Genomic DNA, 15,435 nt, shown 5'->3' with positions numbered 1-15,435 from the left:
GCCCCTCTCACTGCTCTCCATTGCAAAACAAAAATACCCGGAAGTGATGTCTGCTAGACTCATTGTCCTGCGGTTCCTTTGCCTTTTTCTTTTTTCTTTTCATTTTTTTTTAATTGAATCACCATGAGATAGTTACAAAGCTTTCATGTTTGAGTTTCAGTTATACAATGATCAAACACCCATCTCTCCACCAGTGCAGTTTCTACCACCAATGTCCCCAGTATCCCTCCCCCCCATTCCACCCCTCCCCCTGCCTCTATGGCAGACAATTTCCCCCAAACTCACTCTCTACTTTTGAGCATTATGCTTTGCAATACAGATACTGAGAGGTTACCTCGTTTGGTCCTTTATCTACTTTCAGCACACATCACCCATCCTGAACAATTCCTCCAACCATCATTGACTTAGTGATCCCTTCTCTATTTCAGCTGCCTTCTCCCCAGCTCATAAAGCAGGCTTCCAACTATGAAGCAATATTCCTGGCCCTTGTCTTTACTGTCCTTGAGTGTCAGTCTCATATTATGTTATTTTATATTCCACAAATGAGTTCAGTCATTCTATGTCTGTCCCTCTCTTTCTGACTCATTTCACTTAGCGATACTCTCCATGACCATCCACTTATAACAGAATTCATGGCTTCATATTTCCTAACAGCGGCATAGTATTGCATTGTGTACCAGTTTCTTTAACCAGTTGTCTCTTCTTGGGCAATCGAGTTGTTTCCAGATTCTGGCTATTGTGAACAGTGCCTCAGTGAACATACAGATGCAGATGTCATTTCTACTGTGCTTTTTTGCACCCTCAGGATATATTCCCAGAAGTGAAATTGCTGGGTAACATGGAAGCACCAATAACTAGTTTTTTAAGGAGTGCCTATATTGTTTTCCAGAAAGGCTGAACCAGTTGGCATTCCCAACAACAATGAAAGAGTCCCTTTTCCCCTGCATCTTCACCAGCACTGATTGTTCTTGTTCTTTTTGATATGTGCCAATCTCTGTGGTGTGAGATAATATCTCCCTGTTGTTTTGATTTGCATCTCCCTGATGATAAATGATGTAGAGCATTTTTTCATGTGCCTTTTGGCTATGTGTATTTCATTTTTGGGGAAACTTCTGTTTACCTCTTATCCCCATTTTATGATGTGGTTGGAGGTATTTTTCTCGTACAGTTCTACTAGTGTCTTGTATATCCTGGATAGTAACCCCTTATTAGATGGGTATTGGGTAAATATTTTTTCCCATTCCGTGGGCACTCTCTGGATTTTGGTCACTGTTTGTTTTGAGGTGCAGAAACTTCTTAGTTCAATGTAGTCCCATTTGTTTGTTTGTCTTAACTTGCTTGATCAGTGGTGCTTCATCGTTAAAGATGCTTTTAGCTTCAATGTCATGGATGGTTCTGACTACATTTTCCTCCATGTACCTATGATATTGAGGCTTTAATCCACTTTGATCTGACTTTTGTGCCTGGCATTAAACAGAGGTCAGATCTCATTTTTTTGGCAGGTAGCTGTCCAGTTTCCCCAGGACTCTTGTTGAAGAGCCTTTCCATGTTCCATGCTCCTTTCATTTCATTTTTCATTTCATCATCCTGTTAATCGTCGATTGCCTCTAGCAGGCCCCAGTAACGTCTCTTTCATCCTAGCCCTGAGATTATATTCACGGCTCTTTAGGAGAATGAGACCCATCATTGTTACTGGTATTTGGCATATTTGGTAGGCCACGGGGAGTTTGCCAGACTCTGCCCTGTGGGCAGGCTACATTCGATAGCCTGCAAGTTTGTCCAAAGTAGGAATGAGGTAATAAGATGTCGCGGCCGCGCGGTTCCGGGATCTGGATTTTATAGTCTCTGAGTCTTGGCCGCTGATGGGATTACATGGCGTCAGGGGGCCAGGTGGTGGGTGTGACCCCCGCCTACTGGAATTTGGAGGATGTGGGTGGAAGATGCTCGACTCCAATTCGAGTAGGCGTGGAGGTCTCGGCCCCGGAACCCGCGTGGCTGTGTCCCTCTGCCAGTACCTTCATGGGTGCGGAGAGTGGTCCGCACGCCTACTCGAATTGGAGTCGAGCATCTTCCACCCAGATCCTCCAAATTCCAGTAGGCGGGGGTCACACCCACCACCTGGCCCCCTGGCGCCGTGTAATCCCATCAGCGGCCAAGACTCAGAGACTATAAAATCCAGATCCCGGACGAGAGCAGTGCAGTCTCTGCCCCCGCGCCTGGGTGTTCCTTCCCGGAGTCCCTTGGAGGGGAGCGGGTTGAGCTTTCCTCCCCGCCCCGACCAGGGCTACGGCAGCCGAAGACCTCCAGGACCAGCCACCACCATGCTGAGACCACTCTCCGCACCCATGCTCCTTTATCAAAGATTAAGTGATAATATATTTGTGAGTCTGTGACAGAATATTCAACTCTGTTCCATTGGTCTGTGGGTCTTTTTCCAATCCAGTACCATGCTGTTTTAATTACTACTGCTTTGTAGTACAGTTTGAAGTTGGGGAAGGTAATGCCACTCATCTTATTTTTCCCAAGGATTGCTTTAGCAATTTGTCTTTGCCTTTTTCTTAAACCTGCATGGGCTTTTGCACAGTCCACTCCATCGAAATTTGTTCTATCAGAATTGCTTCTGATTCCCTTTCCATGTGAACTTCTGACAGCTGATCCTTGGCTTCCCTTGGCCCAGGACCTCAGACATGCAGGGCAAGTGCTTTGCTACTGCGCCACATCCCCAACCCTCTATCTCTATTTCTAATGAGTGAGGAAATTCTGCTTGGGAATTTTGGTCATTAAAATACATACAGAGGGTCAGAAATTGCACAGCAAGTCAAGTGCTTGCTTGCCTTGCAGTCAGCCAATGCAAGTGTGATTCCAAGCATTGCATACGGTCCCCCGAGTCCTGCCCAGAATGATCTCTGAGCACAGAACCAGGAATAAGTCCTGAGCAGCACTGCCATGTGTAGCCCCCAAACAAAAAATTAATTAAAAAATAATATATAATAAATAAAATACACACAATGAATTTGAAAAGTAATATCTATCTAGTTTGATTGCTGCAGTAGGCTTTATTTAGTCTCCCACCTGTGTGCTCCCGCAGTTCATCCCCTAAGAAACTACGAGTGCTTTTTTTTTTTTTTCTTTTTGGGTCACACCCAGCAATGCACAGGGGTTACTCCTGGCTTTTCACTCAGGAATTACTGCTGGCAGTGATGGAATGCTGGGAATCGAACCCAGGTCAGCTGCATGCAAGGCAAACGCCCTACCTGCTGTACTAGTACTCCTGTCTCTGTGAGTGCTTTTAAAGCAGAAACTAACCCATGTTATTCTTCTGTACAGAATGTATCATTTCAGGGCCAGAGAGATAGTATGGCGAGTTCAATCCCTGGCACCCTTATGCCCTCCTTCCCCTGCCTCCCACCCTGCACTGCCAGTAGTGAGTAGTGATTCCTGAGCACAGAGCCAAGAGTAAGCCCTGAGCAAATCTGGGTGTGGCCCCCAACCCCCACCCCAACACACACACACACACACACACACACACAAAACTTCCATTTCACTTGAAATAAGTAAAAGTTTATAATAACCTACAAATATGCCCACCCACTTCCTTACCTCTGGAATTTCATTCCCTGCACACTCTGCCCATTCACTCCCCTTACCTCTTCACTCCTTTGTTGCTGCTTGCTTAAGTCTTTCGAGTGATGCAACTTTTTCCAGTGACCCTATTTTAAATTGCAATCCTTCTGTATTCTTCATCCTCCTTATCTTACTTCCATTTGTGTTATCATCTTCTCTTGCATACCACAGATCATATTGCCCACTTCTCTCCCATGTGCATGTCACGTCCAGCGATAGTCATTCAATTGTCATGAAATATCAGTGGTCTGATATTTCCCAGCACCCAGAGGAGTGTTCTAAATAACGTAGGCACTAGATGAGTACTGCTTGGTGTTTTGGTTTTGCTTCTCCGTTTGTTGGACCACACCCAGGTGTACTCAGGAGCTATTGACTCTTGGTGTAACTCTTGGTCGTGCTCAAGGGACCATATTCGGGGATCAAACCAGGTCGGCCACATGTAAGATAAGTGTCTTGCTTCCTGTTCTATCTCTGACCCCTAGATGAATATTGTTAATTAAATGCACATTAAAGAGGGCATATGTTTGTGTCATGGCTTTTCTAGGTTCTAGATTAGAAAAAGCCTCTGTGGCCAATGCTGTTGGATCCAAAGGATCCAAAGGAAGAAGCCAGATCCTTTACCTTGATCATGTCCCATTTTTCTCCAAGAGTTGACTTCAGATGTCAACAGACATCTGAAGAATCAAGGTGTAGTGTTTTAACTTCAGAGGGGAGAAGTGGTGACCCACTGCCTAAATCCTGCACGTAGGATCATTTTTTAACTCAAATAAATAGAGTGACCTGGGTCTGGAGGGATAGTAGAGCAGATTGACTTGCACACATCTGACCCAGGTTCCATCCCTGGTACCCCATATGGACTCCTCAGCCCCTCCAGGAGTGATCCCTGTGTGCAGATCCAGGAGTAAATCCTGAGCACAGCTGGGTATGGCCCCAGACAAAAATAAATAGGATAATTTTAGATTCACAGATAGCACAGTGATAGCACAGCGGGTAGGGCGTTCGCCTTACAAGCGGCCAACATGGCCGACCCGAGTTCGATTCCTCCGCCCCTCTCGGAGAGCCCGGCAAGCTACCGAGAGTATTCGATATGCCAGACACAGTAACAACAAAGGCTCCAATGGAGACCAAGATAGTATAGCAATTTTCTATACCTCTTTATTGTATATTCTAACGTCCCCTATTGCATATTAACATTCAGTTAATACTTTTAACCTTTAAACTAGAGCATAGCTTTAAATCCTTTCTAGTGGCTGGCACAATAGCACAGTGGGTAGGGCATTTGCCTTGCATGCGTCCGACCCAGGTTCGATTCCCAGCATCCCATATGGTCCCCCAAGCACGCCAGGAGTAATTTCTGAGTGCAGAGCCAGGAGTAACCCCTGAGCATTGCTGGGTGTGATCCAAAAAGCAAAAATAAATAAATAAATCCTTTCTAGTTCTTTGTACCTCTTCAAGATCAAAAATTAACTGGTGCTCTCTGGCCAAAGGTTTATCTCTAGTTTTGTTTTAAAAGGTGCTCAGGGTCAGACTCATAGCCTATGCTTTTCGTCTGACCCACGCCCCTGGCCTACTCAATAATGTATTTGCTTTGTTTGGTTTGTTTTGGTTTGTTTTGGTTTGGGGGCCACACCTGGTAGTGCTCTGAGATTACTCCTGGCTCTGCTCTTGGGAATCACTCTTGGTGAGCCAGGGGAGACCATGTAGGATGCCAGGCATTGCCCTGGCTTCACCTAGTCAAGAACTTAAAACCAAGCTTCCCTACTTAACAAATGAATGAAAACATGCAAGCAGTCCCTCCATGAATCTAGAAAGTGTCACCAACCATCACCAGATTTATATCAGGAAATAAATTGTATCAGTGAACTCAGCTCCACATAAGACCTCTTTTGGGAGGCTGTGCTCAAGGCTTCCTTCTGGAACTATGCTCAGGTATCATTCCTGGGAGTAGTAGGGGAACATATGAGGTGCCAGAATCATCTCTCTGGCCCCACAAGCCTGCTTTTAATAAAACCTGAAAATGTCAGTGAGGGCCTGGAGATAGCCCAAAGAACTGGAGTGCATGCTCTGCATGCAGGAGACCCATGTTGGAGCCCACATGGTCCTCTGAACACCACCAGGAGCACCAAGCCAGGAGTAGTCCCCAAACACAACCTTCCCGCTGCATTTCATCAGACTCTAAAAGTAACAGGAGAAATTAAAAATCGTTCTTGAATGAACCCTTCCCTCCACCATTTTAAATGAATGTCAAACACGTGCTGAAAAAATTTTGGCCTGAAAGGAAGATAAATTCTAATCTTCATTTAAATGTCCAAACCTCCCCAAGAGTCAAACAGAGGTAATGGTGCTACATCGTTAGGCAACTGGAAAGATAGAAGCAGACAGTACCCTGAAAGGACACCTGTTCCTCTATCCCTGTCACGTCTCCTGAGCTCACGACATCCTTCAACTTCCTTGTATAATACGCTTACTCTATCACTTTAATACGTTGTGCTTCTCCAGTTTTTTTATACTGTGAGCTGATAGCTGTCAGCGAATTTTTTCTGTGACTTCCTTTTTCTTGAGGTACCGTGCTTTACAATACTGTAAGTGATAGTTTCATACATAGTTCTAGTACCACATCAGAGTGGCTGCTTCTACCAATGTCCCAGGGGCCCCTCCCACCCAGGTAAGTTCACTTTTGTACAGAAATTCTTTAGTTCTGTTGCCTTTGGCCATCTGTTAGCAAATTCTTTTTATGTGTACTTTTTAATCTCATCCATAGACTCTGTGTGTGGGTTGTAGCCCCAGAATGACTTTAAAGCAGAGTTGGAAGCCTTGTTTATACTTTCATGTTTCCCCAAATGTACAAATGTGTTGCCAGGAGAATAAAAGTAGATAGGCCAGTTAGAGTATGGAACTAATCTATTATACTTGTTGTTTTGATACAGGGTAAAATCCAGTACCACGAATATGTCACTGAAGGATTTGAAAACATGCCAGCTGCATTCATGGGAATGCTGAAAGGAGATAATACAGGGAAAACCATTGTGAAAGTATGAGAAAATAATACATGAGATTTTGAGATCTTTTGTTTTCCTTTTTAACCTTTTAGAAAAATGTCTACTGTTTCATTATGGAAGAAATAGTCATTGTAATGAAATTGATGTCCCAATAAAATGTCTATTTATATGTTTTCTTCGTTTTGGAGGGCACTGGGTTACACCCAGCAGTACTCCAGGGCCGCCTACAGTTCAGTGTTCAGGAAAACATGTGGTGATAGGGGTCAAATGGAGATTTAGTTGCATGCAAGACAAGCTTATAATCTCTTAACCCCCATACAATCTCTCTGGCCCCAATAAAATATATTTAAATGGTCTGTAATTAGCAAGAGAGAATAAAAATTTCATAGTAAACAATCATAAGGCCTTATCTCAATGCCCACTTAGAGCTCCCTCTGGGTCATGGAAGGAAATAATGGCTTCAGAATCCAAAATTTTACTGCCACTGTGACACTGGACTTCTGTCCTTTTTGTCATTAAAAATAAAAACAGACCCTTCATATCCACATTACACATTTATTTAAAACATCACTTAATTTCCGGGGACTAGTAAGCGATGAAGTGTTAAGTTACCTCCCATAGAGATTAAGTTTGATAGATTAAGCTTTCCATGGCATAGGGAGGGTGGGGGTGGGGGGTGGGGGCTGGGGGAAACCTTCGACAATGGTGGAGAGAAGGGGACATTCTGGTAGAGGGTGTGGGTTTGGAATGTCTTCTGCACAAAACCCTTACATTAACAGTTTTGTTGATCACAAAGAAGGGAAGGGGAAATAGTAGCCGCATTGCTCCAAGAATAATCGACAGACACGATCTTTTAAAGTTCTAAAGGCAAAACGAAGTAAATGTCCAGTTAACCTGCTGCTCTTGTGTACTCAGACTTCCAACCCTGGACTGGGAGATGGCAACACTGATCCAGTTTAAACTTTGGACTTTCCCATCCCTTGGGAAAGAAATTTAGTCTGTGTGTGGGAAGAATGAAAAGACATGGGAATTGGAAGGAAAGACTGTGACATAAAGCTTATAGTGAGAAAAAGAACTATTACTCAGCCTCTTGGCTGTTAGATGAGCCACAATTAGCCACAAAAAATTAGCCACAGGGGCTGGAGTGATAGCACAGTGGGTAGGGTGTTTGCCTTGCACGCGGCCAACCTGGGTTCGATTCCCAGCATCCCATATGGTCCCCTAGCACCGCCAGGAGTGATCCCTGTGCATCACCAGATGTGACCCAAAAAGCAAAAAAAAAAAAAAAAAAAAAAAAAAAAGCCACAATATTGTGGCTTCTTTCTGGCCTATGGAAGAGAATGGAAGTGAGTTCTAAGCTGGAACTTCCCCAGTTTTCAAGTTTATGGTATCTTTATTATCACAATCATTTTCTCCGCAGTGCTCCAAGGCCAAAATAAATGATCTAACAGATCAGTTTGCTAATAGTTAGATTCTATCAGTTACAGTAGTCGCTGTCCTGGTCAGCGACTATTCTATTACTGTCACTGTCACTGTCATCCCGTTGTTCATCTAATTCCTTGAGCAGGCACCAGTAACGTCTCCATTCGTCCTTGCCCTGAGATTTTAGCAAGTGCCACATTGGAGGCTCTTTCAGGGTCAGGGGAATGAGACCCATCATTGTTACTGGGTTTTGGCATATCGAATACGCCACAGGGAGCTTGCCAGACTCTGCCGTGTGGGCAGGATACACTCGGTAGCCTGCCGGGTTCTCCAAGAGTGAGAACTAGACAATCTATTACTGTATTTTTATAAAATTTTAACCCCCTGTTCTTCATGGTAAAAAATAAGTATTGGTAAAGGGAAATGTGTTTGATATTTGCATGACTGAGACATAAACCTGAAAGCTTTGTAACCTTTCCCACAGTGATTCAATAAATAAAAAAAAAAAAAGAATTACTGAACTTTAGAGTATGTGAGTCATAGTTCAGTGAAGCAGTTAAAAAATAAAAGGAAAATGCACAAAAAAAAAAAATTTTAACCCCCTGAGAAGACCTGTGATTTCCCTCAAGTGTCCTGAAATACTTGCACCCTGCTGGCACCCATCAGTATAGGCTGTTTCTAGGTCAGTGCTTAAATAATCTAATATGCATTGTAAAATGCCCCCGAATTACTGATTTTCCTGCCTCTGGGACCACGAGGGCCATCTGGAATAGACAGCACAACTACAGAATCCTGAAAGAACTCTGAATGTTGGCAGATATTGTGGAAAATAGACTTTTGAGTTAAGATTCTTTGATTTGTTGAGCTCTCCAGCAGTGCTCACCCCCACTCCCTCCCCCCCGCATTGTCCACACTCACAGCCACTTTGTACTGTCCATGCTCATCCCCACTTTGTATTGTCCAATATGGTCCCCATTTAAAGGTAACTGAGACCTGAAAATAGGAACAGTGCAATGTTTCAAGATTCCAAAGACTGAAACAGAGTAAATATCTTTTTTTCATTAAACAGAACTTTATTGGTTCGACAGAACTACAATTCACTTGAAGTACTGCATCACATAGGACACTGCTGTTGTATTGGAGTACTTTACAGGAATGTGCATTAGTTTTAGAATTACAGAGAAACACTTCACCAATCCAGTCATTATCAACAGACCAATTCAGTTCAGACTTTTATTTTCTGTGCACATAAGTCACACCACAATGTATTTACGTGGGTATTCTACACAGATAGCACATGTTAAAGAATATCTATGCAGATAGCACAAATTACAATGAGACCACAGATTATACCTCTAATCATAATCTGAGATACCATTTAAATTATACTAAAATTATTTTTCCCATTAATACAGAAAACATTTCCATTTTATTTTTTTAACATTCCCATTTTAAATGAAGACATATTACTGACGTAGAATTCAATTCAACACAGAAGTTAGAATTACAACCAATACAGTAAACAGTGGGAAAGGGATAGTGTACATTCCACAAGTGACAATTGCGATTTACTTTAGGCACAGCAAAATGAGAAATATTAGCTGTATACAGTCAATACAGTAGACAATACTTAAGACAAAACTCAGTATCCGTCATTTTCATCAACAATTTGAGATTAATAAATTGACTTCTCCTAAAAGTCAAAACAGTATTTAATCATCCATGTAAAATGAGAATTAAATTTCTCATAAAAACATTTTTATGATTTTTGTTTTGTTTCTATGCTGGGCTCAACCCAGTGCATCAAGCATAAGAGGCATGTTCTGTGTCACTACGTCACCTCCCTGGGCAAATTTAAACAAATTTAAACAGAATTTGAGCTTGCATACTTAGAAAGCTATCAAATAGCTTTAAGCTTTTATTTTTATTTTTATTTTTTGACTTTTTGGGTCATACCCAGTGGTTTTCAGGAATTACTCACGGTGGTTCTCAGTGCTCAGGGGACCATCGGGGATGCTGGGGATTGAACCCGGGTCAACTGCATGCAAGGCAAATGCCCTATGTGCTGTACTATGGTTCTGCCCACATAAGCTTTAATTTTTACACACACATACATACATACACACACACTCATTTAAACATCTTTATTTCTTATATACACACTCACAAAATGTCTTATTTGGGGAGATAAATGATTATTTTACTTTTAGAAATGTAGAAAATTTTGAAAAGAGTAAAGATGTTTATAAAAATTGAAAATTTCAATTAATCCTCTAAGTAATTTTGCTCATAGAATGCAAGGAATTTCTAATATGAAACCCAATTGGTTAAAAATTTACAAATATCTTCTAGCTTTAGTTAAAGCATGTACTATAAGACATTGCCTAGTGAAGATTGAGTATTCTCTTTCTCATAGAATTTCCAAATTTACAAAGAAATGTCAGTTAACTTCCTAAAAATGCAAACTTTTAACAGAAGTTTTTGACAGTCATCCATCTGTCAAAGAAGTTCTTCATAAATAGGAAAAATCAGTTTCAATCAAAAGAATGGGACTCAAACTATGTTACTTCAAAAGATCTGAATACTAGATTTAATGTTAGTGCAAGAGAAAGATATTTTTCCCTCATTGCTTTGTTCCATTGTTTGATAAATATTGAAAATATCTGTGTTCCATATTCTGAAGCAGACTTCAAGGGAAGGGAGATAAAGATATTAAATTAATATATTTATATATACATATATATGTATGTGTATATATATATAGCAGTAGTACAAAAAATTGCCAATCCGTGGAACTTTTGAAGATAATTATGTTTTTAGTGAGTTGTATTCTTTGATGTTTCTTGGTTGAGTTCTAAAAGAATTTTACAAACATGACCTCTAGTAAGAACTTCAAGTGTTTTTTTTTTTTGTTTTTTTTTTTTTTGGCTTTTTTGGGTCACGCCTGGTGATGCACAGGGGTAACTCCTGGCTCTGCACTCAGGAGTTACTCCTGGCGGTGCTCAGGGGACCATATGGGATGCTGGGAATCGAACCCGGGTCGGCCGCGTGCAAGGCAAAAAGCCCTACCCACTGTGCTATCTCTCCAGCCCCAGAACTTCAAGTTTTTTTTAAATCAAAAGGAATGCTTGCTAGATATTCACTTATAGACAATGTGCAGTTGACTCATGATTTCCCTACTATCACAATGCATCTGCATGAGCTGAATTTGAAGCTCGTGAACTTCACGAAAGGGAAAAATTCATGAACTTCTCAAACAGTTGCAAGGCTTTAATCAAAATTGAAAAATTATAGACTGCAACCGAAAAATGGTTTTACATACTGTTCCGATGACAGGCAAAATGTAACTTTTAAATGCAATCAACTGTGTTGGGTAGACTGACTGCAAAATAAGAATGATTTGTGGAAATTGATCAGTTTGTTCCTATGATATAATACCTCACTAAATTTAATATTACTAATAGTGAGCTAACACATGATGAATTCAGTTAAGTATTTTGAGGCTTTTGCTTTGAAATAATACAGATCCTTCTAATAAAAAGAAGTAATTTTGTCTAGGTAGAGATAAATATCAAAAGAAAATAATGTCTTATATTTGATTTGGTTATTTGAAGTCTTTTAGAATAAAAATGAAGCATGTTTGGAAGAACTAAGTGAATCCTTTCTTAATTCGTTAAGCCTTAAAAACCTAAAATATAGACCAAATAGTTCAAATGAAAATTTAGTGTATACGCTGATGTGATACAAATACATATTTTTTTTTAGATGTGGCATTACTCTGTGTGTGTGCATGCGTGCATGCGTTTGGTTGGTATGTATTTCATTTGTGGGCTTGGGGAACCATATGGGGTGTCAGGCATCAAACTCAGGTCTGCTGTGTGCAAGGCAAAAGCCCTACCCACTGTATTATCACTCCAGCCCCAATATTAGCATTTTTTACACAGATGTTAATTGAAATAATATTATGGACATACTGGGTGAAAATAAATATATTATTAGTTTCACTGTTTCTTTCGCTTTTCATAAAAAAAAATTTACCTCCCATCCCATATTCTCCTTTAGCTTTTTAAAAATAGCCACCAGAAAATCAAAATTACGCAGTGCACATAATTTATAAATAAGAATAGAGAAGATCACCAAAAATTTAAGGAAAGCCTCAGATGTGAAAGATAGAAAACAGGGGGGAAAAAAGTAAGTTGGAGGTAAGACAGAAATGAAGGGAGCACAATACACTGAAAGACACTAATTGCATCCTCAGAGGAACAAATACTCCATCCCTAAAACAAAATCTGCAGGTGCAACAAAGGAACATTGAAACCATAAGCATGTTTGGAAATATAAATGTGACAAGAGAAACAGAACATGTAAAAAATGTAGTAGTAGATTTGGAAGATAAAGTTGAGGAAATTACCTAGAAAGCAGGATAAAAATCCAAGACGGGTCAGAGAGATCAAGACAGAGGTCAGCAGGTAAGACATTTGCCTTGGACTTAGGCCACCTAAGTTTGATCCCTGAGCACCACCAGGAATGATCCCTGAGCACAGAGCACATATAAGCTCTGAGCACTTCTGTGTGTAGCCCCCCCCCAAAAAAAAGGAAAATCAAGGACACAGAAAGAATGATGTCAGGGAAGATGGCGAAGCAGGAAGAGCAAGCCACCTACTGCTTTTTACACTAGAGTTTATTTCTGAATATGAGTCTATTTTAAAGAGGACACTCCTCAGGGAAATCGTGATTGGGAAATTGTAACTAATATTTGCAGATTTTATCCCTCTGCTCACTAGCAGTTACCCATTTCCCAATAGCCACAGCTTCCTATTATATAGATGAAACCTACATTTCTGGTTCAACATGAGTATCACTGTCCTCCCGTTGTTCATCGATCTGCTCGAGCGGGCACCAGTAACGTCTCCATTGTGAGACTTGTTGTTACTGTTTTTTGCATATCGAATACACCACAGGGAGCTTGCTAGGCGGGATATTTTCAGTAGCTTGCTGGGCTCTCCAAGAGGGACAGAGGGATCGAACCCAGGCTGGCCGCGTGCAAGGCGAACACCCTACCAGCTGTGCTATCGCTCTAGCCCTAGACGTGAGTAGAGAATAAAAATCTTTTTCTCCAAATAACGAGGTTCTGACTACTAATGGCTACTCCAAGCCTGAGGAAGAGTAGACACAGAGAGAGCTGCCATTCTCCCAAGACAACAAAGGAATGGGGAAAGGTGTCTTATTCAAATGAATAAAATAAAGAGACAAAAAGAGGTAACTTGAAGACAAAGGCTTCCGGATACGTAAAGGGCTACAGAAGGGCCTGATGATGTTGACCGATGGAAACGTGATGATAGGTATTTCTTAGGGAAAATGGAGATTAAGCACTCATTCCTCCATACCTTAGAGCAGAACACAGTTCTTAATCCCAATTTTACAAAAGCCTAAAAACAACTTGAGTATCAGTCCTGCAGAGAGTTTCTAAAGATAAACTAAGAGAAAGTTATCTAGAAAAGATAGCCAGAGGTACCTGAGGACTTCAACCTGGAAGGATCTCTCATCTTAAGAACTCACAAGAAAAAGAGCACAGCAGGGTGTTCTGAGGGTGGACAAGATTTTCCTCCTCAGCATTAACACTCTGCATATCATAGCAGCTCTGAGGTTATCTCATTCTGGCTTTGTGAATAGCTTCCGTAGGTCTCATCTTTCAAAGCTTTCACAGCAGGAAAAACCCTAAGAAGAGCAAATATCTCTTTGATCAAGCATTTCCACATCTGAGAAACGATTCTGAGAAAAACACAAAACAAGGAAGTGTCATTTAAATTGGAGTCAAGAAGGCCTGTAGGGGGAGCTCTCATATACTGTCACTAGCTACCCGGGACAAATTCCAAACAGGATGAAGTGTACCTTACTTATTAATGTTTTTCTTCAGAAAGTGTCCAACATCAAATTACCCTGAATGTGCCTGCTTTCCTCTGACAGAAAAAAAGTGCTTTACATACCCCAATAGGAGGTAGAAGTTTTATCACCTTGCCAGCAATGGCTGCAACCTGCCTCCCCACTACCCTACCCCAACTCTTCTCCATAAGAGCAAATTCTTCTTTATTCTCTTGGGACTTGCATATGGTTGAACATAGTTTGCATGTCCTGTATTATACACTGTTTGGTTTCCCAAAATATCGTCATTTTCTAGAAAAATAACCAGCTATTTCATATTTAAGGTTGATAGTATCAAAGCATGCACACACACACACACACACACACACAAACACACACACAGAGTCAGAGAGAGAGTCCAGTGGGTCCCCACTCTTTCCATATAGCAGTTCCACTTCAATTATATATATACAAAATGACTGAAAATAGGATCTAACACATATATGCACACTCAGGTACACTGCAGCATTATTCACAAAAATCACGAGGTAGAAGCAACTTAAAGGCACCAATACAGGAAAGAAAAAAGTACTACCAGCTTTAAAAAGAAAGAAATTCTGTCAGAATTGCTACAACACAGATGAAACCTGGAGGAATCAGACTAAGTACAATAAGCCAGTCACAAAAGACTTTACTTATATGTGGTATCTAATACTTACACCATGGAAATAAAAAACAGGAGGGTGTTTCTAGGTCTTGGATGAGGGAATTGAAAAACTGTCCAAGTGGATTACCATTTTAACAATCCAAGATGAAAACGAAATTGGAATAGAAGTCTTGAGACAGGGATGGAACCAGAACTTTAGTGCGAGAACAGTTATTCAGAGAGGTGAGAAATTACAGCTCTGAAGCTTTAATACTGCAAACCATTGATAAATGAATAAAAAGTAGGGGCAGGGAAGAGAAATTACTCTCTCGGGGACCGTATGTTTTGCTATGGAAATAGGACCAGGGTTGGCTGTATGCAAGAAAATCATCTTATCTCCTGTATTATTTCCCTGGTCTCCTAGCTTTTTGTTTTGTTTTGTTCTGTTTTTATTTGGGCATTACAGCTGGCAGTGCTCAGGGCTTACTCCTGCTCTGCCAGGGATCAGTCCTGGTGGGCTCAGGGGACCATATGGGGTGCCAGGGATCAAACCAGGTCAGCTATGAGCAAAGCAAGCACCTTCCCTGCTGTATTACTGCTCTGGCTCCTGGCATCCTATTTTTAAAAGTGATCGCATCAGATTTTTTTTTGTGTGTGTTCTCTCTAGTTAGAGTTAGAATTGAGAACAAGGTTGCATTTTCTTTCAGATCGAGACCTCTGCAGGAGAGGTGAGACAAACTAGTTAAAATTCCATACTATTTTCTACCATTTTGAGTCTCTCTTTTGCTTGGGCCTTTGCTTGATTGCTGAAGGCCTCTGATTGTTTTTTCCAGAGCCTCTATAACATTATTTTTACTGGTTTTACATATAAAACTGACATAA

The 15,435-nt window shown here is 41.0% G+C and overlaps 2 protein-coding genes across 2 annotated transcripts in view; one reads left to right on the top strand and one right to left on the bottom strand.

Annotated features, from left to right (window-relative positions):
* The window catches only part of PTGR1 (prostaglandin reductase 1), a 30,697-nt gene extending 23,930 nt beyond the window's left edge, over positions 1 to 6,767 (top strand). Inside the window, exon 10 of the mRNA XM_056117294.1 lies at positions 6,552 to 6,767. Coding sequence (XP_055973269.1) covers positions 6,552 to 6,662 — 111 coding nt within the window. The 3' untranslated portion in view covers positions 6,663 to 6,767. The remainder of the gene's footprint in view (positions 1 to 6,551) is intronic.
* The window catches only part of GNG10 (G protein subunit gamma 10), a 130,736-nt gene that overhangs the window by 79,893 nt on the left and 35,408 nt on the right, over positions 1 to 15,435 (bottom strand). The window lies entirely within an intron of this gene.

This window comes from Sorex fumeus, unplaced genomic scaffold, assembly GCF_029834395.1.
Source record: "Sorex fumeus unplaced genomic scaffold, SorFum_2.1 ptg000034l, whole genome shotgun sequence".
Classification (NCBI taxonomy): domain Eukaryota; kingdom Metazoa; phylum Chordata; class Mammalia; order Eulipotyphla; family Soricidae; genus Sorex; species Sorex fumeus.
Note: the sequence above shows the minus strand (reverse complement) of the source record. Positions and strands in the feature narration are given on the sequence as shown.